General features: G+C 40.0%; 1 protein-coding gene across 1 annotated transcript in view; it reads right to left on the bottom strand.

Moving 5' to 3' along the window:
* The window catches only part of TTLL11 (tubulin tyrosine ligase like 11), a 38,182-nt gene that overhangs the window by 5,389 nt on the left and 8,364 nt on the right, over positions 1-24,429 (bottom strand). The window contains 5 exon segments of the mRNA XM_029960563.1: positions 1,071-1,328; positions 17,262-17,380; positions 17,918-18,013; positions 18,616-19,191; positions 24,150-24,283. Of these exon segments, the coding sequence (XP_029816423.1) occupies positions 1,071-1,328; positions 17,262-17,380; positions 17,918-18,013; positions 18,616-19,191; positions 24,150-24,283 (1,183 nt within the window).

The following is a 24,429-nucleotide window of genomic DNA, read 5'->3' as shown; positions in this document are numbered from 1 at the left end:
TGGACAGTCTGTGCAAGCATTTGCCCACACACTTGTGCCCACACACAAAATCCTGCTTGTGGAGCATTTTATTCCTGAAAAGTGATACAGCTCACAGAAATGTGACCTTCCTTCTGAAATGAGCAGCAATGACAGCACTTCAGAAAAGGGCCATATAGCTGGTATAGATCCTCTGGGAGGAAATAAACAAAATATCTGCCAATAATAAAAGGTTGAATTTAACATGCATTAAGAAACTGCAAATCCTATTTCGTTGAGATAAGACAATTTATTTGAATATTCTTAAAAGGAAGTGCTGGCATTTATTCTGTGTTCCTGACAAGTGCCAAAATAAGGCTGGATTAAACAACAGAAAATACAGAACTGGATGCAATCCTGTGCTGGTCTGTGGATAGAGCAGATGCCTTCAGTCATTTTCTATATATTGTAATTTGTATAAACCAAATTGTTTATATTCATTCCTGAATGCTAAATGCATCTGCATAGAAACAGGATCTGTGTTTTAAGAGTACATCTGCTGCTGCTGCTCATTTCTTTTGTCATAGTCAATCAAAGACAGAAAATGAGATATTTGGACCATGACTCGAACAGATATACCCATAAAAAACAACGAAAAAACCATCCTAAGTAAAAAGAATGTGAAAGAAATAAATTGAGTTCCTTGTCACTGCATGGTGCAATTTCACAATGCAAATCCTTCGTGCACAGTGCATCAGGAACTGGCATTTGGGAATCCTCCCCGCGGGCTGGGGCGCACGGCTGTGCCCCCACAGCCGCCACAATCACATCAAGTGACCCAATTTCAGTTGTCACTGTCTCACAATGGTATTTCTCCGACTTACTGGGAACGTGACATGTTGACGAAGGCTGCAAATTGTACCTGCTCAAGTATCACTGATCTGCTGTCAAATAAAGGCCCCACTCCCCACCAGACAGGGATTCATAGGTCAGGTATTTCAGGAGCTCGGAATGACAAAAATGTATCTATTTTACAATAAAACAGGCAGTGTTAGAAGGCATCACAAAACCTATGGGGCACCAGTACTAGGGCCAGCTTTCATCCAACCAACCTTATAAAGGTCCGGAAACCCGTCGGCCCCAGCTTGGTCGTGCCTTTGACCCCCAGGAAGCGGATGAACAGCGCGGCCACCCTGTCCACGAGCCGCAGGTAACTGAACTGCTTGGCGTACTTGGGGAACACCTGCTTGAGGCACAGGGAGGGCAGGCCGGCCTCGGGGCTCCGGGGACCGTCCGGCTCCGGCCGCTCGGCCGGCACCGCATCCGGCAGCGACTCGCTTGATTCCGGCACGTGCTCCAAGCGCGGACACCTGCGGCACAGGATCACAGAGGGGCTTGGGTTGGCAGGGACCAAAGCTCATCCCATTCCACCCCACCTCCCACTGGAGCAGGCTGCTCGTGGTACCCGTGGTACTCGTGCCACCGAGTCACCGCTGCACGGGTGGGACCCTCACACTGCGGGTCACAAAGCACCCGCTCTGCTCACAATATTATAATGTTGCAGAACAATATTGCTACAAAATTTTAAACTAATGCCACTTCTTTTGTATCCACACTTACATTCACTGATGTTGAATGTCTATAAACATGATCGCTTTTGAGACAAAAGTCTAAAAAATCTTTAAAAACAAATAGCAAATCTTGGGCAGTGCTTTGATAAAGTCCCTCTTTGCTGCAGATAGCAAAGTAGAAAAATGATGTTATTTTTGTCATTAGCTGAGTGAAGCTTAAAGTAACAAGTTATTAGTTTTGTTCCTGCTCACGTAAGATCGGATGGTGGTTTCACTGCCATCAAACACCTGCCAAAAGAGTGAGAGGATGTACAGCCAAGACACAACAAGCACGCAGGCTTCTATTTTTAATCTTAAAAGGTCTGTTCGTGAATCTAAAAATTCAAATCTTCAGCCAGTTGAACCAGACCTTGACCAAATGTGAAACCTTGTCCTCAGCAGGAGAGAGGGTTGTGCTGTTTGGAACATAATCTCGTTTTAATGACGCCTGGAAGCCCTGAACCATTTCTCATTCTAAATTCAACAGCGTTTTGGATTGTACATTATTCATTCACTGTTAATGTATTTAGTTAAAAAATATAAAGCTTTACTTTAAAAGGCACAGAGCTGAGGAAATTTCATTTTTTATAGAAAACACTAAAGAGACTGTTAAAGGCATCAGCTTCAGAGGAATGAATTCTGGCCCCAGCGCTGCCTGGCCATGGAGTGAGGCTGGAGCCTTCTCCATCCCCCCTACTCATTGAAACAGGACTTGTGGAACAACAGCTCCTCATCTGCAAACCTGTGCTTTCTTCACAAATCTGTACCTGAAACACCTCTTAAATTCATATTTCTTATTAGAAAAGTATCAGTAGCTTTTTTTGTGTGCTACTGCAAGTCTCATTCCTTTCCACTTATACATTGGGAAAGTCTGTAAAATATTTAAATCAGAACAAGAAAACTTAATTTAGTCTTCACTGCCAAATCTTGTATTTCCATTCAGTGAAAAAAAAAAAAAAAAAAAGAATATACTTCTTCATTTGCTTTTGAGGGTTACTGCTTTTATAAAGTTTAATGATTTGTTTTCATTCTTTAGCCTCCTCCTCCAAGATTTCCTTACGTTTCCTTTTCTAATGCACTAGAGCTTAATTAATATGACCATATAATTTGAATTCAAGTGAAAGGTGTATTTTACACTTTTATTGAAACTCAGACTTTTCAAAGCAAACCTGCACAGGAGCTTGTCCACACCTGCATTATGAACTGATACACAGACTTGCCTGTTCTGCACACTCACCTTCACTGACTTACACTGATTATATTCAGGTACAATTCTCCACTGCTACCACAGGCACTACCTCAATGCAAGTTTATTCTCTGTATTATTCAGTTGGTATGCCCCCACCTCAATGTGGTCTCGACACAACTAATGAAGACAAACTGCCTGGGTAGGTACAGCCAGGCACAGTGTCTATAAATACAGAATTTTCCTGTGATCTGCATGTCTTTGTAAGGAATCAGTGCACAGCCTTTTTTTTGCCCCAGCCCTTAGACAAATTACACTCCTTGCAATGCACCATTACGTTTTCCCCTGCATTTCACTGCCATCTGCCATCCCCACACCATACGGGTGAGGGCCATGACAGAACTCCCCAAGGGTCACACAGTCAAAGACCAGCGTGAGCTCCTTCCTCAGAGCAGAGCAGAAGAGATGAAAAAAGAAAAAGGAGGGGAAAAAAAGCACGGAGAAGGAGAGATTGTGTGAAGAGTGCAAGAGGAAGGAGCCACAAAGAGCAGATATACAGCTCCAAGTCCAGCAACAGTGAAAATGTGAGGGGGATTTTCATCTCCATGTCTACCTTTAACTCATTATCAACTGGAAAATACAGAAGTACACATTTTTGTGATCTTAACCTGTCATAGAATCCCAGAATGGTTTGGGATGGAAGTGACCTTAAAGACCATCCAGTCCCACCCCTTGCCACGGGCAGGGACACCTTCCATAGCCCAGGTTGTTCCAGCCCCGTCCAACCTGGCCTTGGACACTTCCAGGGGTGGGGCAGCCACAGCTTCTCTGGGCAACCTGTCCCTGGAGAAGTCCTGCAATGGGGTTGTGGAGGAGGGACCAGAAACTCCCCAGCTCCAGAGAGAGAATCCTGCCCGGGTTCCCTCCATTAGCTCCTCTCTCACAGAATTCCCAACAGGCAAGGGGAGGAGAAGGAAGCTGAGCCCCACACTTTAAAGCTGCTCGTTAGAATTAATTGTTTTGACTGACATAGCTGAGTCAGGCAAATGAATGAAAGGTCAAATATAAGGTAATGCTTCTGTTGCCACCCAGAAAAAAGCAAAGCTTAATTTACATACTAATGTCTGACCTCAATACATTAATTTCTCTAATTCTGCAGCTTATGACAGATCTTTCTTTAGAAATGATCAACTGTGGAGAAAATATTAACTGCAGCTTTAAAAAAAAAAAATTAAATTTTAATAAAGCTTGTGGAAATGACATCTAAGACTACTTATACATGATTACTAATTTATTAATGTTTCCGCCATCTATGTTTTATCCTTTTCATTCTGACCAGCCTTAATCTTTATGCAAATACAAGTTGCTAAGGGACAAACAAATTTGCAACTACTAATTAAGGGCTTCAAAATTCACAGCATTTTGTATACTTGCACATAAAATTTCACTCTCAAATTCTCAGTCAACTGGGGTAAGAATCACAATATTAATATTTCTAAGAATGCTCACTTGCTATATTTTACATTTAGGGCATTGCTAGAAGTATAAATTAAGCAATTTCAGTATCAGCTTACAACTGCTTACCTAATAAAAGAAAATATTATGTTCTGGATTCTGAAGCTATAATTATTCCCTCAGCTGAGCCTCTATTCTCCAAGCAAGGACTATGTTAACATAGTTAAAAGCAAAGAATATTTTGCATGACAAATCTATCTATCCACCCATTTATCACCACAGAATATGGACCTCCCAAGGAACAGATCTGTGTTAGTACCTGGAGCGTGTAGCTACGAAATGTTTGTGTTCTCATTCACAGAAATAAATCATTTAGGAAACCAAGGCAAAGCCTGAGCAGTGTCTCTGCATTATCAGCCATTCATGAATTTGCTTTTATGAACTAATCCCATTACTTTTATTAACACAGACTTCCAGCACTCCCAGGATGTCATAGCAAGAACAGTTTCATGGTTTGCCTGCACGTTGTGTGAGTAATCAGCTTTTGTTTTGTTCCGGCCACTGGTGAAGTGTCATTTGAAGAAACTGAATATTCATCCCCTCTTCGCCCTCTGGCAAAGTAAAAAAACATCAATAGCACAAGTATTTCCTCCTTTCAAAATAATAACACAGTTGTACAAAGATAAAAGTATTAAAACAATGTTAAACCCACAGAGTAAGAGATTTTTGACGTTATGTTAGAAAAATTATTGCTCTTACATAGAGTTATTCAACACTTGGAGAATGCTTTGAGGCAGGCAAAGCAAGCCCAGTGAAGAGTCCATATTTCAAAGAGCAGAATCCATCAGATTAAACATAAGGATTGATAATCACCATGTTGTTGGCAGACAACAAACTTCTGATCATACCAAATACATTTTGAAAACACAGCAGCTGTTCTGTCTCTGGGAAGCACAAAGTGCTGAAAGCAGAATTTCAATCTCTCTCTGAGAGAAAAGGACCCATATCTCACTTGGAGAAATAAATTGGGTAAATCTCTTCCCTTAGATTTTAATGTTATTGTGAGCACGACCAGCCGAACTTCCCTTGCAGCTTCCAGGTCTGGAACGGTGTTCACTGCGGAAGGGAGAGTTGGCAAAGGCATTTTAGGTGAATCCATGGATCAATTAAAAATGTATTCCATAGCTTTGGCATTTGCTTAACAAGACCAAAACAATTCATCAGACTCCTGGAAAAGTTAAACCCCTGCAGCCTGTCAGAGCCATCACAGCAGCTCTCACCCGCAGCGTCCGCCCCTTCCAGGCTTCCCATTCCTGTCCCAGGAGTGTTATTTCCTTGCCATAGCCATCAGTTCCCTTTTGGAGAGGGATGGTTCACTGCCTCTTCAGATTGATGGATTTATTATAAAAATAAACACTTCTCATTAAAGATTAAATGGCTTTTGGCAGAAAACAGACGAGTGGAAGTTTGCAGCCTTCGCACGGTGTTAATGAGCCTTTCCAAGATGCAGGAACTTGGCGTGGATCCTGATCTGCTCCACACCGAGGACACAAAGCCATGGATGAGAACATTACTGACAATTCCATTTCATATGCAGAGAAGACTGGAGCTCTGGTTTGAGAGATTTCTGTAGCCTTCCCTAACACGTAGTTTAAATCATTAAAGAAGAAATGCATCTGAGGAATCTCAGGTGCTGAAAAAAACCCCAGCTATTTCCTAATTATTAATTGAGTTTACTTTACTTCCAACATTAAGAATAATGGTGATAGCAGTCTGTATTAGCTACATATTTATTACTTTTAATGTAACAGAAGCAGTGAATGCTTATGCTATTACCTGTCAGCTGTGAGTGCTGCAGAAAATATGGCATTACTGTAATAAAATAATGGATAAGCAATGCATATCCTGCACCCAAAGACTTCATTCCACTGTAGCAAAAAATTATAATAGAACAAAGATCATTAAATATAGTCCCTGATACTTTATTTTTTGTGGAGGGAGCTGTTATTATTCCTAGTAGATTTATTTGTGTTCACTATTTGCTTTCAAGGTACTTATGTGCCTCATTATTTCTCCAGAGTTTCTTTTGTTACTTTAGAAAAATGTTTCTGTAAAATAATAATACAGGATAGTGCAAAGGCAAACCAGTTTTAAAGCCTGGGAATACACTGAAATTAGACCACCAAGTGTCTTACCAGAGAACAGAAAAAGAACTAAAACCCCAGGATATTTCTTCCCATGTGGAAATTATTCTTAGAAAGCACTTGTGCTTATGCTGGGACAGAAAAGGAGCTTTATCCTGTCATCCAACGGAGCAGAAAGCAGCAGTGCAATTGCATTTTATCAGCCTTAATCCTCCTATTAAAGCAGGTGAACTCTCATACACAAAATAACACTCCTGATGATTACACTGCTATTAAGTCATGTGGCTTTATGCTTTCATTTTGTGGCAACTGGGTGCTAGGCAGTTTTATTGCTTTCTCAGTTTTTCAGAGACTAGAGACCAATTATTACTTAAAAATAAGCCAATCATCTCTCTTGCTAAAAGATGACTAGCAGCAGAAGTTAAATTATAGAGAACATCACTGCCCCCAATACATTAATTTCTGTCACTCTGTCACTGTAAAAATTTACAGCAGATATAATCTCTTTGAAGGGGGATCAAGTCATAGAAAGTACAAGCCTAGTTTTAAATAGAATTTTAATTTTAATGAAAGCTTCAGGGAATGATGTTTATGCTGCTTATCTTTCATACCTGGTGATTAAGTTAATTTATACTTAATGGAAGAGGATATTTCTAATCCCCAGACAGGCTCAACATCTGTCTGTGACTATGTTTTTGGAAGCCTTAAGCTGCTTGTGATTGATGTAATAAAACCAGGATCCTGCAGAACTGACACCTGAAGGATATCTGTAAGAGGGAAAATGTTATTTTTCTGCTCAATGCCTCCGCATAAGCCGAGCCAAAATCCCAAGCACTTAATTCTGCTGTCCCTTAAAAACCTGCTTTGCACTCCCTCACCATTATTCGAGTATAAACAGGGGAATAAGCAAACAGCTCTCAAATGTGTTTATGACTGAATATTCATACTCATTATGTGCAGTACCTGAGAGCACTAACTTTCTGATGGCCTGAAGCTAATGAGAATAATAAAGCTCCTGTAAAAATCAGTGAAATAAACCCCATTTTTTGTTAATTTTTCATTCCATGCCTATTTAAGACAAAATGTTAGCAAAAATAAATGCTTGCATTTACCTTATAATTACAACAGGGGAAAAAAAAGTATTGAAAAGCAGTAAACATCTTGCCAGGAAAAGATATAATTTTCAATTTTGTCCCAAGAAATCACAGTATTCATGTTGAAGAAAAAAAAAATTGGTATTTCCAGCTGTCATGTATATCCACGTTATTTTAAATTCTAATTCTGAGAAGGCATCTGCACATAAGAACTTTCCATTGGCATTCAGGGATATAATCCACGCATGAGCATTCATTTATTCCATTTCCCTGTTATCTTTTAAACACTGGGAAGTGGCCCAGGAGCCCCACTCCAAGGAGGGATTTGGTTCTTTAACAGTGAGGTGATGCACCTTAGTCTGCCCTTGGCTGATCGATTGGTTCTTACACCTTCCAGGCTGCAGGAAATCTGATTGTTTTAAATCAATTTGTTCAGGGGTTGTGCCACCCCTGAGAGAACACAAAGCACACCCTGAGACTCCACAGTCACACAGGGAACTGGGAGATGGAACTGAAACCAAGACAAAGTATTCCAGGCTCCTCCCACAGATTTTATGCAAAACTATCACAGTTGGTCACAGTTTTAGTGACATATAAACACAGGGATTGTAAAGATGGCAAGGAGGCAGGTAAGAAATAAGACATTTTTATACTATATACATGTAGCCATGCTGTATATACAGACATAAATGCACACTATATACACTATATTTTCTCTTTACAGTATGTACTTGGACACTTATGCTATGAAAACTATCTGGTGGGAAGCAGTTTAGTATGGGAGAGATCACAGAAAATTAGAAGTTACTGGAGTTTATACACCGACTGGAAAAATTAATTTAAAGGCAGAGTTGCTTCTGCACAGCACAAACACACTTGAGAAGGTAAAAGGGGAAAATGTCAAATTAAATAAACATATATCCTTCATTTTAGACAAGGCAATTAAGGTAATACCCAAAAATCAGATTTAATTCAAGAAGCATTTAACTGCAGGTTAATAATGGAAACTGTGCACATACAAAAGCCAGGGAAAAGCTCTGTAGTGAAAAGTGCAGCTGAATCACTACTCCTGCAGTAAAATACCACCCAAAAACTAGATTATGTTAACAAGCCAGGGGGTACATAGAGGTGAAGATGATTTTGCTGATAGAAGGAACTCAGCTCAAATGATTAACATATTAAAGTGTCAGGAAAAAACAGTCTGCACTCCAGCCTAACTATTAATCACCTCCCCTGTATGAACACGGAAATTCAGTGAACCCCTTTGGACAGGGAAGGTACAGGCAGATGTTGCCTCTGCCCCAGACTTTAGGAGAGAGAAAAGAAGTGGTTTTAACTTCAAACCACAGCAGTTTTCTTGTGTTGACAAATAAAGAAGAAATTATAGGGGGGGTGGAAGGAGATGATATTTAACGTGCCTTCCAATCCAGAGCATTCTATGATAAAATGTACTGCACTTTCAGAACTGGTGGATGTTTGGTCACTGAGGGCAAAACAACCTGAGCCAAGTGCTGGAAATTATCTGAAAATTAAGCTAATGTTCAACACAAACCCACTAACCCTTTTCAGGCTGAGGAGATGTCAGCCTTGAAGGCTACATACAAGAAGCCCTGAATGGTGGAAGTAACATCTAAGAACATCAAGGACTTCTCTACAATATTATTTTTGCAAGCAGAGGTTATAGGAAAAGGTGAATGGCCTTAACTACCACAGTAATTTCACCCTCCCAAAGGTGCAGATAGCTGACTCCACCAAACACTTCAATAAGCACCTAATTACTTGATGAGTAAGGTCAAAACTGCTATTGTTTTACATCCAATGCAACTTGAGCAAATCTCTGACCACATTTAATCTGCATTCTCAGTGGCTGCAGCTGAGGCTTCCCACCAGCAACGCCTGGATACAGCACACATCTGTATGCAGCACAGCTCCCAGGCTGGCTTTGAACTATTGCTGACTTTATGGTTTAAAAAACAAAACAAAGCAGCACAAAAGCAGGTTCCTTTGTTAGAATTCAGCCAGAGCAGGTGCAGACACCAAAGGAGCTGCAGGATCCACGCGGGCAGTTCGGGAAGGAGGCAGTTCAGGGAAGTCAAAGGGCTCCTCCTGCCCCAGTCAGTGCTGCTGGGACAGTGCTGAGGGACACAAACCACATCCAAACCTGCCTCGAGCCACATTCTGTTACCATCAAGACTCACTTACAATCTCTAATCAAATAACTGAATATAAGATATATTTAGACCCACTGCCTGACATTGATGCCATGTGGAAGGACACTAAGCTGCCACCCCACTTTCCTGAGCTTTTTCTTTTTGGGCAAACCTCAAAGATTTCAGCAACTCTTGTGGCTGCAGGACAAAGACTAGAGGAAAGTGACATATTTTTCCTTTTCTCTGTATTTTATCACAAAGGTTTTCTTTTTATTTAAGAATCATTGTAATAGGAAAAAAAAAAAGCAAAAAAGCTTCTTAATGATCAACTTAAAATGTAATATGGTGTGAATGTCTAAGAGATGTAATTGCTCCAGCATGTTTTGATACATTCAAATGTTTGGAAAGTTCAGATTTTATGGAGATATTTGTGACAGGTCACATTCCTCAATTTATCTCCAGTGCTTCCTCTATCACTCACGAGAGATTTTAAAGAGCAAAAAGAAAAGGGATGTCAATAAAGAAGTAATTAGATTAGCTGCATCCCAAAACATTGTGATTCAAGTCTAATTGGACAAACTAGTCTCCATTCCCAATTTGATAACACAAACCCAGAGCTGGGCTCACCCCTGAGCCGGGGGCACTGAGCACACCAATTACTGCTCAAGCACACGACAGGTTTGGGCCAATTAATTCCACACTGCTGAAAATGAAACCTTTTCAAATCCTGCAACCCATATCAATTCTTGTCCATTAAAATTTCTAAATGAACTGGGCCTGTCATCAGCTCACTTGCTCAGTACATTGTAAGCACTTCCAGCTGTCCCTCAATATGGGGTCATTGCAAGAGCTTCAGAATTCACTGAATTCACTCTTTATGTGCAAGTTAAAATACAGCCTGTCCATTCAAGATGTGAGTGCTTGGAATACAATATGTGAGCAAACACAGACCTGCCTGCAAAACTGAACTATGAATAACAGCACTTTTTGCAATGGTGAAGGCTAAAATAGGAATAAATGTAAATTAATCTGTTGTCAAGTTATTTAATGCTGTGTTTGTGAGCATTCCAGTGATATTCCATAAGTTCCCCAGTTTATTAGTGAAGCATTGTAAAAATGAGAAGATGAAAATAACACTATCAAAGACTGACATCGAGAAAAACCCTTTTTAAATACTGAATATTCAAACAGCACATCATGCACCAAATTAGGATATTGGGGAGAAAAATACAGTAACTCCAAGCACTCTGTATGGGAGAAAACCTTAGTAACCATCAGGGATATTTCCTGAGGAGTGCAGAAATCAGATCTAGAGTGTTCCAGAGAAGAAAATGGAAGCTTTTCTGTAATATTTTTATGTAACAATACATAAACTGCCCTCCTAATACCATGAAGAATAACAACAGGCCATATCCTGAAGACTGTGAATTTAGAAGGACTGACCATGTAGAAGGACTGGCAATGCATGGGAGAAACAAGGCTCATCCTCATTTCACAGCAGGAAAATGGGAGCAGAAGGAAAATGTTCTGTCTAAAGGTCACTGAGTAAACCACTGAATCAGGAACAGAAATTGCATCTTGTGTGTCCTAGTTCAGAGTTATTTTCACAAAATCAACTTTTCCTGTAATGGTTTGATAGGGAAAAACACTGAAGTGAATTACTGATTCCTGCTGTATCTATGCTAGGGATATGGTCCTAGCTATTTTTTAAGAAGTATTATTATTACCCATTTTTAGTCATTTAAAACATTTCAGATTAGAGTCACTTATTAATTATCTTTTGTGTGTTATGACTGCTGCCACAGCAGATTCAAATTATTTGCCTCTGTTCTGCACTCAGTATTGTATTTTCTGTTGTTCTACTACAACACTCTTGTGGCACTGTCCTCTAAGTGCCTCTTAAAACTTATGTAGAACTATTCTGTCAGGCAAGCACTACCAGATCCCTCCCTTCCCTTCATGGAGGGACATGGGAGTTTGAGAATTTCCAATTGGGCCTGTCCTAATCAATAGGATAAAGCAGATATATAACTGGAAAAGCAAGAACAGAGAGCAAGGATCAAGATACCACAACATCTGCTTCAGAAAACTGAACTGAATTGAGGCCAGGATGAGAAATAGCAGTAGAAATAAATACTCTCCAAGTACAGAAAAACAAAGTTAACATCCCAGTAATGTGAACTGAAGGAACATTGACAAACATCACATTTAAAAGTCTCCCTCACATGTCTAACCCATCAAAAGCCGCCCGGGCTAATGGAACAGACAAGAATTGATAGTGGAGCTGGCAGGTCGCCTGATGAAGGAATAAAGCAGAAAGCCCTCTAGGAAAGAGAAAGGGGCTAATTCAATGTGCTTGCAAAGGGCTTTGCCAGAAAGAGCCTCAATATGAATGCTGGGTCATTTTGACTGATGGAGAAAAAAATTGTGTCAGCCTCCAAAATGAAGCAGAGGAGAAAGATCAATCTCCAGAAAGCCACACATATGAGTTTATTCACTCTCGGGCAGAAATAAGGCTTGGAATGAAGAGGTGGTGCTCGAGAGGCATTTGAACAGCTGCAAACCCCAGCAGATTTCCAAGGGATAGCAAAGGGATACAGGAATCAACCTCAAGCTCCAGCAAAAGTCAATTAGCAAATGGAAACCAAAGCACTGCTGCTGCCACAGCCGGGTTTGTTATGTGCTTATTTTGATAAGCTCTAAACTCACTCCATATAATGCAAAGGGCACTGACAGCCCTGAGTAATGAATCCCTGAGGAACAGAATCCAGTTGCTCACAGCAGTGGAAACTGAGATATGTTACAGCAAGCCTGAAGAACAGTCATTATTTTCCGATCAGTGATAGCTGCAGCACCAGCACCCTCCCATCCAGCCTCTCCATATGCCTGTGCACTGAGTTCCTGACCCTCTCAAACCACCCCTGTCACATAATCATAACCTCAGAATAGGGATAGTGAGATAAACACAGTAATAAATGGCAAGAATGACTTTATCATCAAAAAAATCTAGGATAATCATGCTCTTGAGACAGCTCTGCACAGTGTATTTTCATATTTCCATTAAACATGACACAAACATCAGGGGAGGTTATGAAACTGAAGAAAAATATCTGGAAAATAAATGGGATACAGCTGAACAGGTGATTTCCTGACTTTTTTTTTTTCTTAAGGAAGTACAAAACTGATCCTCGACATCAAGAAATTAAGAACAGCTCTAGGATTTGGAAAATGTCTTTGGAACATACAAAAGAGATCCTTTACTGCAAGGCCTTTTTAAGTAAAGACCTCTTGCAGTTTAGTGACAAGGTCAGAGCCATCGGTCACGAGCACAGCAGGTGACATCTCCTGTAGAAGCTGCCACTGTAAAATAAGTCACATTTAAGTCAGAATGTCTGTTCAGTAGAATGCCCAAAAATTAATTCATGTTTTCATTAAATACAGATGACATTCTCCCCCCAGAAACTATTAATTTTGTCCTCTATCAGAGAAAGAAATCATTTAAAGTGAGAAAGTCGTGTAATCCACACAGCGGAAAAAATGAACCATCTTTTTTGTGCAAGAGGAAGACCTTTTGAGTAGTAAGTTTTCTACAAAACCTTGACTGAATTTCTCCCTAACTACATAACAGTAAAAGAATAAAATAAAAAGCCAGTCTGACAGACATTAATATTTAGAGGGTGCTCTCAGAACAGAGTGACATTAGCCAGTGTTTGTATGCTGATCTTGCAAAAATCTGAGAGCGAACACATTGGGGTTCTTCCTGCTCAGGAAATTAGTTAATCATATTTGACATTTGCTAGAGCCACAGAGTCCAGAGAGGAGAATTGTACCTGACATATTTTAAAAAGCAATAAAAAGAAAAAAAATCAGAACATCACAAATAAATTTCAAGGCTGATTTCAAACAGAAAAGGCACTGCAGTGGCACGGGCAGAGAGTAACACCCAAGGAAAGATAAACTAGCAGTGAGAAAGCAAGGGCATCATAGGTAATAAACCAAAAGCACTCAGTTTGGAGGGCACAATGAATTGATTGTTTTTGTAACAGCCATAGATTAGATTACATCCCATTTCCAAAGTGTTTCAATTCTTTCTTCTGTCAATGACTATTTCAGAGCTGAATAAAAGTCATTATATTACTTAGGGGGCTGCACCTTCATCCTCTCCAGCAAGGAAAAAGCAGATTTTATTCCATGAGCAACTCATATTTCTAATGGCATGTGTGCCACAAGGCTGTGATTTCTTTATCAAAAGAATAAAATGCTTATTTTCTGTCTTGAAATATGTAAGAAACCAGGAATGTAAATGCAAGAGATCACACTAGGACACAGAGTAAACAACAGTACCCAAAATACAAAGAAGTCCTTATTATTGCTGGATTAATTAGCATTAATAAACTAGGGCATAAATATTTTTGACAGGACAGGAAAGTGGGTCATTAGCGTTGATGAGATGATATAAATGATCTTCCTAAAACATTCAGAGCAGTCCTGCTCCAAGTGATCCTCCCAGTTTGCCATTATACCACCAGTCAAACATCTGACATCCAGTGGAGAACACTCAGCACTCACAGCAGAGACTGAGACTCCTTTTGGCTCCTCAAATCTAATGCAATTTGAAGAACAATGAATCGCTAATAATTAAACAAACACTGAAATTAAAACCTTTTACCACCATAAAGATTCCAAATTAGGCACAGAAAACCAGAAGTTTGTGAAGCCTTTTGAAATGGATTTTCTGTTGGAGGCACAACATACACAATGATTTGCATCAGTGATTATCCTAATTAAACTGCTGTTTACATAAGTAACGTTGATTTACTTTCCATGTTGTTTGGTGTCATTAGACCAGTCATTTAACGGTGCAAATTTCCTGTAGGTGAAGCCTTCTCCCACCTTCAGCAGGCTGTGAACAGCACCTCTGCTGCAAGGAGTGAACCAGAGCAAGTTTAATACTACACAAGCTTTAGACAAGTTTCAATCACACAAATAACTGTGTTTGTTCCAGCATGTCACTGGCCTGGGTGATTGCCATGATCTGCTCCAGCCTGAAAATCCACGAGAACAGCACTGCCACACAAACAAAGGCAAAGAGTTAGTACCTTATTATTTCATTAAATGTTTTACTTCCTTAATGATGAGTGAAACTTGAGTTCCACATTAAGGAGGCCTAAGGAAAACAGGACTAGTCTAGGAACCCAGGGCAGAAAGAAGGTCTACATTTGGACTCCTGCAAAATTCCAAATGAAAAAGAATATTGTGAAGAAGAGTAAAAATGTAAAACAAACCACAGAATATGTAGTTGATCAGCTGCCTAAGTGTCAGAAAGGCTTTCAAAGAGCCAGGCACCACTCACCCTCTGGGTCACAGCATGGCTTGAGAACAGTGTCACTTTTTATTCTGTTTTAATTCCTTATGCTCTTCGCCTTACAGAGCCACAGAAAACCTTCCCTAAACTCTACAACAGAAGATATTTCCTCTATTAAATAAAAAAACCCTTCTCAGTATGAATTAAAAGTTCTGTTTAGAACTGCTGTAGGCACAAAATATGGCACACACACCTCAGTACTTCAGTGGCCAGGACAAATTCTTAAAACCAAGAAAAGATCAGTTCTACTGTGGAACAGCCACCATGTATATTTAAGTACATTGATTGGAACTGCAGATTTTCAATCACTAATTATATTGGCAGTGCCAAGATAATTATTAGTGATCAGTGAACGTAAAAACTGGAGTTGTGTCGGAAAAATTAATAGGTATGTATGGAATGATAAACTGATTTTAGTCAACTTAACTTTCAATATTATACATCACATGGAAAGAAGGGGGAAAAAACATATCAAAACTCCATGAAGATGAGGAAAAATTAAACTAAAAGAAAATTCTGAGCTATTAATCTTTCCTGATAATGAAGTACTTCAGGATGACTTCTAAAACTCACTTTCATTTAGATGCTTCATTTATTTTAATCTGGGAGATAATTAGAAGGAAATCAAATCCATCTCCACAGCAGAATATTTACCTGAGATGCAGCTCAGACTTTTCAGTATTTCCCCTGTGTGTTCAAACTCTCTGTTACACATATTGCTAAAACTTTACTGAGATTAATGTCCATTACTTAATTAGCATCAAAACTTGAGTCTACAATCTTTGCTGATGTTAGAACAGGAATTCTTTCAGGGTTTTTTCTAACAATAGGCCAAATTTTACTGGAGAAGCTCCACACACCATCCCCAGTTCAACCTGGAAGCACAGGGAGTAAATCTCAGCTGAAGGGTGGCCAGTTGTCACTCAAGTTCCTGCATATCCACAAAAAATTACCAGGGTATTGCCCTTTGCAGCAAGAAATAGGGCTGATTTATGGTGAAGACACAGAAATATTCATCAACAAGATGCTCTGTTAACCAGATTATCCAGGAAAAAAAGCTGTGTCACTGCTGAATTCTTGCTGTGAAGAGCCAATGGTTTCTCTCATCCCCAACTAATCCTGTTATAAATTATTTAGCACTCCAAATGTATCAGAGAAGAATCCTCAGTTGAATGAGCCTTCCACACACACTGGCATCCTCCAGCAATTTATTTGTAATTATCATTTGCCTTTTTTTCCATATCTAATATGTAGTTAATGAATGCCTGACATAACTGCAGCAGAAAAAAAAAGACACGACTAGTTACATAATTACAGGTTAAAAAATGATCTTTTTCAGCTCCATGCACTGAAGTAATCTTAAGGGTGGAGGTTAAGTACAGGCTATAAATTGCTTTGCAAAACATTCTGTACACTGACCACAGCAACCTCTATGTGTGGCACTGCCTTTGAAGGAAGAGTTTGATCTTATAATAATATTACAATAATATTACAGAACTTGTAGGTAGTATCAGTCATGTCCTGTTCGTGGAACTCAGTCTACAAAAGGACAGCAAATCTGCACTTGAAATCGTTATAGAACGTGAATAACATATTTCAGGGTCCCACTAAGTGCCAAGAGAAGAACAAAGCAGATATTCTAGTATGGAGGCAGGCCTGTGAGCAAGAATTTCTGGGGAAAAAATAATAAAAAAATCTCCCTTTCATGTATTCAAGAAACTGCTTCAAATAAGGTGGTTTATCAAAAAAGAAGATTTGGTTTCTCTCAGCCTTATCCCACCACTGGCATTCCTGTGCAAGCTGCTTCAGGCAGCTCCTCTCATTTCTAGATCACAGATTTAACTATGTTTATTATCACAGATCAAGGAAGCAATTTCTAAATACAATATTAATACTTTTCAGCTCCAATGGGGCAATTCATTCAGAGTAATTTGTGACTTTCAAGCAAATTAATAAACAAACTTACAGCTTGTGACTGTTTTGAATAAAAAAAAGAGGCCTCAAGTACAAATAAATAAATCTGACTTACTAAACTGTTTGCACCAGTTAAGAATAAGATACTTCAGGGGAATTGATAAATCCTGATTTCCTATCAGCTTGTGGAACTTTTCAGTTCCTTCAGCTAAAGCCTCGGCTCCTCCCAAACTTCCACCATTCCTGCAGGAAAGCAGCACGTGGGCAGTGCCAAGGTGGGAACTCAGTGTCCTGGATAAACTAATACAACTGGGAAAAAATATTTCACTGTTATACTTACTGCAAGGTACAGATGCAAACCCCACAGAAAATCAAACACACTTACTGGGCATCTTTCCTCTTTTTTTTCTGGGGGTCCACCAGGCGCAGAGTGTCTCTGATGACAGCAACTTTCACTTCCTCATCAACAGGGCTTGGGACATTCTCAAATACTCCAGGAGAAAGCTTTACATCACAAAGGGATAACAATTATTCACTACAGAACCAAGGATTATTTGCTCACATTATCGCTCAAACTTCACGCCCATCATCTATATTTTAAATACGCAGTGATGGATTACAAAACACTTCTTCAAGGATACACAACCACTGTCAGGTTTTCAGGATGATGTTACAGCAAACTGGGGCAAATTTCTCTAGAAAATTGAAATATTAAAAAAAACATTGTTGCCAGTGTTACTGTTTATATCATGTATACAAACATGAAAAAGACTATTACCAATCCCCTAAACACAATTAGCAACTGCAGGGGATGATGAATAAATGCATTTATGACAAAGATGATGGAGAGCTTTCACTATTCCAATAAGTCATATTTGCAGTGTATAAGATTAGCAATGATTTCAAAGCAGAAAATTACAGAGAACCTTGGAGGTTTCATATTAGCAGACAGCTTTCATCTTTCAAACATGGAAAAAAAGCCCAGAAAACCCAACCTAAGCAGTTTCATTCCAATATCACCATCACATTGAGAAGTCTTACCTCTTGCTCATGTTCTATTCTCATGCTGGGGTTTGCATTTACTTCTAGTAACATGGGCTTCAAGTTTTTCATCAGGAGAATGTCAAACCCTAAAATCTGTGCATAACAAGCAATATGTTACTTCAGTTCTATTCCCAGTGTTCTCCTAGAGAATGCAATGGTCTTCCATATGGCAAGACTGAGGAAGAAACATTTGAGGGGCAGGAGATAAACAACTAAGAAACTCTATATACTGCTGAATAATTACAGAAGCCATTTGTCTTGGATACTAATGGCTCCTTTCACACCACCCCCAGCCCTAAATACTGCATCTGCCAACACGGAATCTTGGCACCCGTGACAAGTGGATCTTCAAATTGCCATGATTACAGATGCATTAGGAAGCTGCAAATCTTTGATTCTAACATGCAGAAGATGGAAACTGGAGTGAATAATGTTAGTGGCAAATTACACCCACTGAAAATCCTCCATATATGTTTAGGGCTGATGGTAACACAGGTCAGGAGACTGAGGTTTGACTTGGGTGAGGAGAACATAAGCTCTGAGCTCCCACAATGCTGCCCAGTGTGTGCATACACAGACACCCAACCAGTGATCAGCAACATCACTAAAGAAACATTTTGGAAAAGGCATTAAACATCCACAAAATTAATCCATGCACAGAAATTACTCCATTTCTGGTAGAAATTCCAACCTACCTGGAAGCAAGTTGGCCCAGGCTTTCCTGACGGGATGTCAGACTGATAGTAAACTTTCAGTTCTGGAGTCAGTGCAATAATAGTTTTAATCACCAGTGAAATTATATCTGACCAGAGCTTTTTGACATCAGCTCCTCTGGAAGACAGTCTGCACAGAATGCTTGAAAAAGTCCTCTTGCTGCCAGTGTTTACACTGTCAGAATGGATGAAATTCTCACTATGGATATTTAGTGAATAGTTGGTTAAGTGCATAAAAACCTGGTGCAAATTTTTTAAAGTGGGTTCTTGATAGGGCTCCGTACAAAACCTAGAAAGTCCATCTTTGGCTATATAAATCTCCAGGGGTTCTAAGGATTTCAGCAAGACATAAAGACGAATATCAAATTTCAGTTTGTCCACGAGCAGTGGTTTGCAAATATATTCCTGGACCACGGCTGGCCGGCTCTGGATGCTTCCCGTCAGCCTGATGTCACTCGGGTCCTTAATGAGGTAGATTCCATCCCCCTGGCAGCCTCCATCAGGCTTCACAATAAAAGTGGGCTTCCAGGACGGATCGCTGTCCTTCATCACCCGAACCTGGAAGGAAAAGTATTGCACTGAAAGGCACTGACTGAGGGGGGAAGAAGGGCTGACACTGTGAAAGCCAGTAAACAAAAATAAATAGAAACAGCATGATCGCACCCCCAGAGTAGTAAACACCATGCAAAAAGGGCAGAGATAAACAGTGCTGAGAAGCACAAGGAGAAACAAAAAAGCATGAGTAGGGAATTACTAGTACAGATAAAAAGTCATTTTATTTAACGAGCCACTGTATAGATGATTTCAAGAACTTCTTTTTAATGTTCTGTACCAATTTGCAGAAGGAAACGTGGTATATCTCAGGAGATCCACCTTAGTAGTATATGAAACTGCAAAGTTAAACTTTTGTGCTACATTTTGAACAATAACTGACGAAGATAATCATCAGCACAAGGAAGGATGCCTTATTTATTCAGGTATGGATGCAAACAGTACCAGAAGAAGGAAAAATAAAGGAAAAATTTGGCATTGACATTATCTTTTTCCCCCACTGTGAATATTTTTCACAATCAGATGCCCAGTTTTAGTAAAACTGGGAATGTTGAGCCATGTACAGATATAACCAGGTCACTGACACATCTGCTGAGTATCAGATTTTTCTTGTTACATGCGTATTTCCCACTGCCTAAATAAACTTTAATTTATTACTTGTATAGCAAAAGTCAAAACTGCAGAGATGGAGATGCCTCAATTAGCAGAGGTGAAGTTGAGAAAGCAAGGGGAGCCCTAACAAAGAAAGCAGTTAAAGAAAACACAGGATGCAGGTTACGGGTTTATCAGCTACTCAGGGGATTCAGAAGAATAAAGCACTTAAAACCTCGTCCTTTCAAGAGGGAGGGATGTCACAGCACAGATCATTCTTTTCTTGCATCCACACATTTCAGGGCACCAGACCTGCAGCTGCTACTCTCTCCCTCCAGCCAGGCACGTGCTGAACCGAGGCGGAGATCTGGCTTTTGCCCTGCGGTTTGCCAGCAAAAACTGGAGACTGACTTTTAGAAGCCTGAGGACACAAGCTAACAAAGAAAAAACAATCAGTTGCCACCATCAGGCCTGCAGAGTGAGAGGAAAATATCAGCCCACAGAAAAAGGCTGAGCATGGTCAGATCACTGTGATTTTCTCTGCTGTGACATTAAGCCACCAACCCCCATGAGAGGCCCAGCTCTGCCAGCAGTGACATTCCCAAGGTCTGAAGGACTTCTGGCTCCACCTTATCCAGTTATTTATTTCATTGAGAGTCACACTCCTGCAGGAGAAACTCAAGATCCATTATCCAGACTAGGATTTTTCTCGTGGACAGGTGTCACACTGACTCAGTGAAAAATCCTTCTCCAAAATAGGTCACTTTGAGGGATAAAATGCCTCAGTTGGAGGTCAGGCTTACATAAATGGCACATGGATAAATAAGTCCAAGTAGATCAGGAGGCCTAGATGTGCAAAGAAGGAAAGCAGGATTTATGCCCTAGTCTTTTTACCACTATAGAATAATCTTCCCCTGATGTGACATTACTCTGCAGAGCAGAGGAGTTCTCTGGTTCATCGTTGTTAAACTCAGCATCGCAGAGACAGATCTGGTTAATCTGAACCCTCCATGACCAAACATACCCTGATATGACTCTAGTTGGATGTTTGAAGGGCCAATCGTGGTCTACCAGGGTAGAAAGTTACACAGAACCTTTATGAAACCAGGTGGAACATTCTGCCTCCCAGGCCCACGTCTGCTGTTCACCCCTCAGGCTACTCCTGCTCCGCTCCAGCAGCACCTTTCCAAAGGAGATGATGCTTTCCAGGGACTATTGCTAAAGATGCACCAGCAACCTGCTTTTCAAAAACACTGCATTGTAACAGCCACTGGTCTCAGAGATCTCATGCTTAACTCTACTCCTAAAATAAAAAGCAAATAATTTTCTCCACCTCTTTCTAGTTCATTTTTGATGGACTAGATGGTCTGGACATTATTGAGGCTTTCTTGTCCATCAAAACCTACATGTGGCAGATGAAGATAGGCTGGTGTGGAAAGGGGGAATAGTAATCCAGAGTCAGTCTGTTTTTCAGCAGATTGACTGTCTTGAAGAAAACAGATGGTTTCTTGATCTTCAAGGAAATTCCCAACAGTTGTCTTCAAATTCTCCACAATCCCCTCAACTACATTCTTTCAAATTCTCATTATGAGGAGGCTTGTCCAGACTTAGAAAATTCACTCATGTAGGAAAATTAGTTCATATGAAATGAGATATTTCTGTGTCCTTTGCTTGACAGAAGGAAATTATCTTTAAAAAACACATTAACCATTTACAGTCAACAGCAAGAGGAGAGTTTGGGGAAAATCTGTGGGTTTGCCTTTCATAAGGAAACACAGGCTGAATGAATATAGTGTTCTGGGGAAAATGCATATAATGAGCTATAAGATTTGACAGCACAAAGACCAGAATATTCATGTCTATGCCTAAGAGGTATCCAAAAGCTGAAAACCTAATTAAACCACCAAAAATAAGCTATGCTAGAAATTAGACTGTCCAAATTAGATTCTTATTAAAAATTAATCATACTGGTCTATTCATCATCCTCACAGACAACACAAAGAAGGAAGTATGAGAACAATCAAGGTCCTGGTTTGAATCCCAAGCTAGTTACTTTTCAGAAACTCGAATTTAGGGTTTATTAGAAGTAAGTTCTTAGCACACACGTTCCAACAGATTCTTCTCTGCTAGTGAAGGAGCAACTACTGCAGCACCTGAGATTTGCTTATCTGTAACTCATCTTCTGTTAAAGTGACATGTCAGTAGAAAATGTTTTATAAAGTTAAAAACTGGTGAATATTGAAAATAGCTAAATACATATTTACTTAGTAAAATGAACTTTTAAGCCCTTGTTGAAAATACCCATCATCATTTCAATACAAATGACACGAAGGGAACTCCCTTTTTGCTGGTGTTTCCAATCTGAAGCTCATCCACCACAAACTCAAGAGTGCAGTTTTCTCACCAACTACTGGTTTTCACAGCACAGAAGATTAATATTGTCTGTAGTGTTTTCTACCTGAATCTAGGCACAGGGGGAAGTGAGAAAAGCTGAAAACATTTGATTTCCTTATTGATACCTGTGTATGAAAAAGTTCACAATCGTGACTACCAAAGTGAGGCACAATAAGAATATTTGAGAGAGAAATCATTTTGAAATGTTGCAGTGCATCTGGGGAGGCAGCAAGACTTAAATTCTCAAGGAGTTTCTTCTTTCAATAATCATTTCTATTACAGGCAAAATCTCACAGGTGTTCATTTTCAGTCCAGCCCTTTGCAACAAAATCCTACATTACAAACAGCACCAAACCATCTTTTCATGTGTGACCTACAGCTACACTGACACATGATTTGTGACCTTTGATAATTCATATTCCAGTGTAATCCAGCTCCTCCAGGGACACGTCTAATGGGCAGACCTCCTCTTGTCTGTGAAGAAGCTGAAGTGCAGTCTCGGAGAGCTGACGTTTTTGGCAGCATTAGGGTCCCTCAGTTGCAGAGCAAACACCACCACATATGAACAAATAAGCAACAGAAAAGACTGGAGAACTCCTACTGAGAACTCGCAAAACTGCAAGTGAAAAGTGTTCTGAACCTTTTATGGTTCACAGTGGGTTTGGAATGGTTGGGTTTGTATTTTTCCTTGTTCTGGAGGGGTTACACTCCGAACTCGTGTTAAGTAGAACATAAACTCTTACAACATAAAATATAATGTTTGATAACAAGAACTATGCTTTTCTCCAACACAGATGGAAGAACATATGCAAAGGAAACTCCTAGGAGTGTGTTACTGGACATCTGTTACTCTTGGAAGAAAACCCGGCTCGTTTTCCCGGCAGTGAGTGCTGGAGCAGAGCAGTGTTTATTCGCAGTGCCACCTGCTGCCAGCGCACGGGGCTGAGCGTGGCGCCTGCAGCTCAGCCCCTCCTGGCCCAGCCCGGGTCAGCAGTGCCTTGCACTTCCCAAAAACTCCCCAGCACACCCCCACTGCACCCTTCTCAAAGTTTACTTCCAAATTATTTGCACTGGTTGACCCGTCGTGGCTAAACGTGGTCCTACAGTTTGTACAGCAGTAAGGCTGAAGTGCTGTCGGGATTTTATTCATTTTTACTGTTCCTAGCAGTGACCCAGAACGCTTGAGGAGTGTGTTAAAAAGAATAAAAACAATAAATATAATTTTAAAAAAATAATTTAAAAAATAAAAATATGTTAATGAATTCAATTGGATGGTGGATATGGTAATTATCTAAAAGGTAACACAGAGTAGAGGAGTCTGTTAAAGCCTAGACCTTTTTCTCCTCACTTTTCCAAGCAAAGCACACTGTGAGATGCAAGAAGACACTGTGTGAGTCAGACAGGGTTAAACAAACACACACAAGATTTTAAAAATATTTGTAATAACAGAACAAAACACCAACACACAGCATTGCTTTTTTTTTTCTCCAAAAAGCTGAAAAAGAATGGTATTTAATTACATTCTGAATAGTTAAATACAGCAACAGTCTGACAGAAGATGTGAGTGTATTTAACAAGGCACAGTACAAAATGCTCTTCTGAAGGATTTTGATACAACAGGCCAAATGGACTAAAAAGACTCCAGTGCCAGTGAAGCTGGTGAAGCACCACACTCCCCACACTGCTCTGGAACCCTCTCAGGCCAGTAGAACGTGCAGGGAAAGGGCTTATGGCTCTACCAGCTTCAACTTTCAGACCTCTTTTCTGGAATGGCAGAGAAGCAGAACTGTTTTGAAGCTTATTCCAGAACATAACAAACAAAAGCAGTTCGTCCAGACTATGACTGATCCCAGACAAACTGGAAAAGATGTCATTCACAGCCCCTTAGTGTGATTTTAAATAACTCAGTAGAAGACTAAAGAATTACATGGATCCAATATTCAACAAGTTGTACTATTCTGAGAGTAAAAGTAATCTACCTCAGCCACAAAGAGGGGAAGCTCTTCTGGCAGAATCCAGGACCGAGGGTAGAAGTTATACTCAAGAGGAAACAGGTCCTGCATTGTTCTCATGGCCCGACTCAGGGTGATTTTCCGTACTGTCTCCATCATGCCTGGGAAAAGAACAGTGTCTAGGAGTGACAAAAAATCCACTCTCAAGTCTCATCCTAGAAGTAAATGGCTAATCATTACCCACCCTGCTGGGAAGGCACTCTGGTCACTGCTGCCAATAAAGCTGAACACCTTTTAAAATTTAAAA

This window comes from Manacus vitellinus, unplaced genomic scaffold (assembly GCF_001715985.3).
Source record: "Manacus vitellinus isolate BGI_N305 unplaced genomic scaffold, ASM171598v3 scaffold_27_pilon, whole genome shotgun sequence".
NCBI classification, from domain to species: domain Eukaryota; kingdom Metazoa; phylum Chordata; class Aves; order Passeriformes; family Pipridae; genus Manacus; species Manacus vitellinus.
The sequence above is the reverse complement of the archived record's forward strand: the minus strand, read 5'-3'. Positions and strand labels throughout refer to the sequence as shown.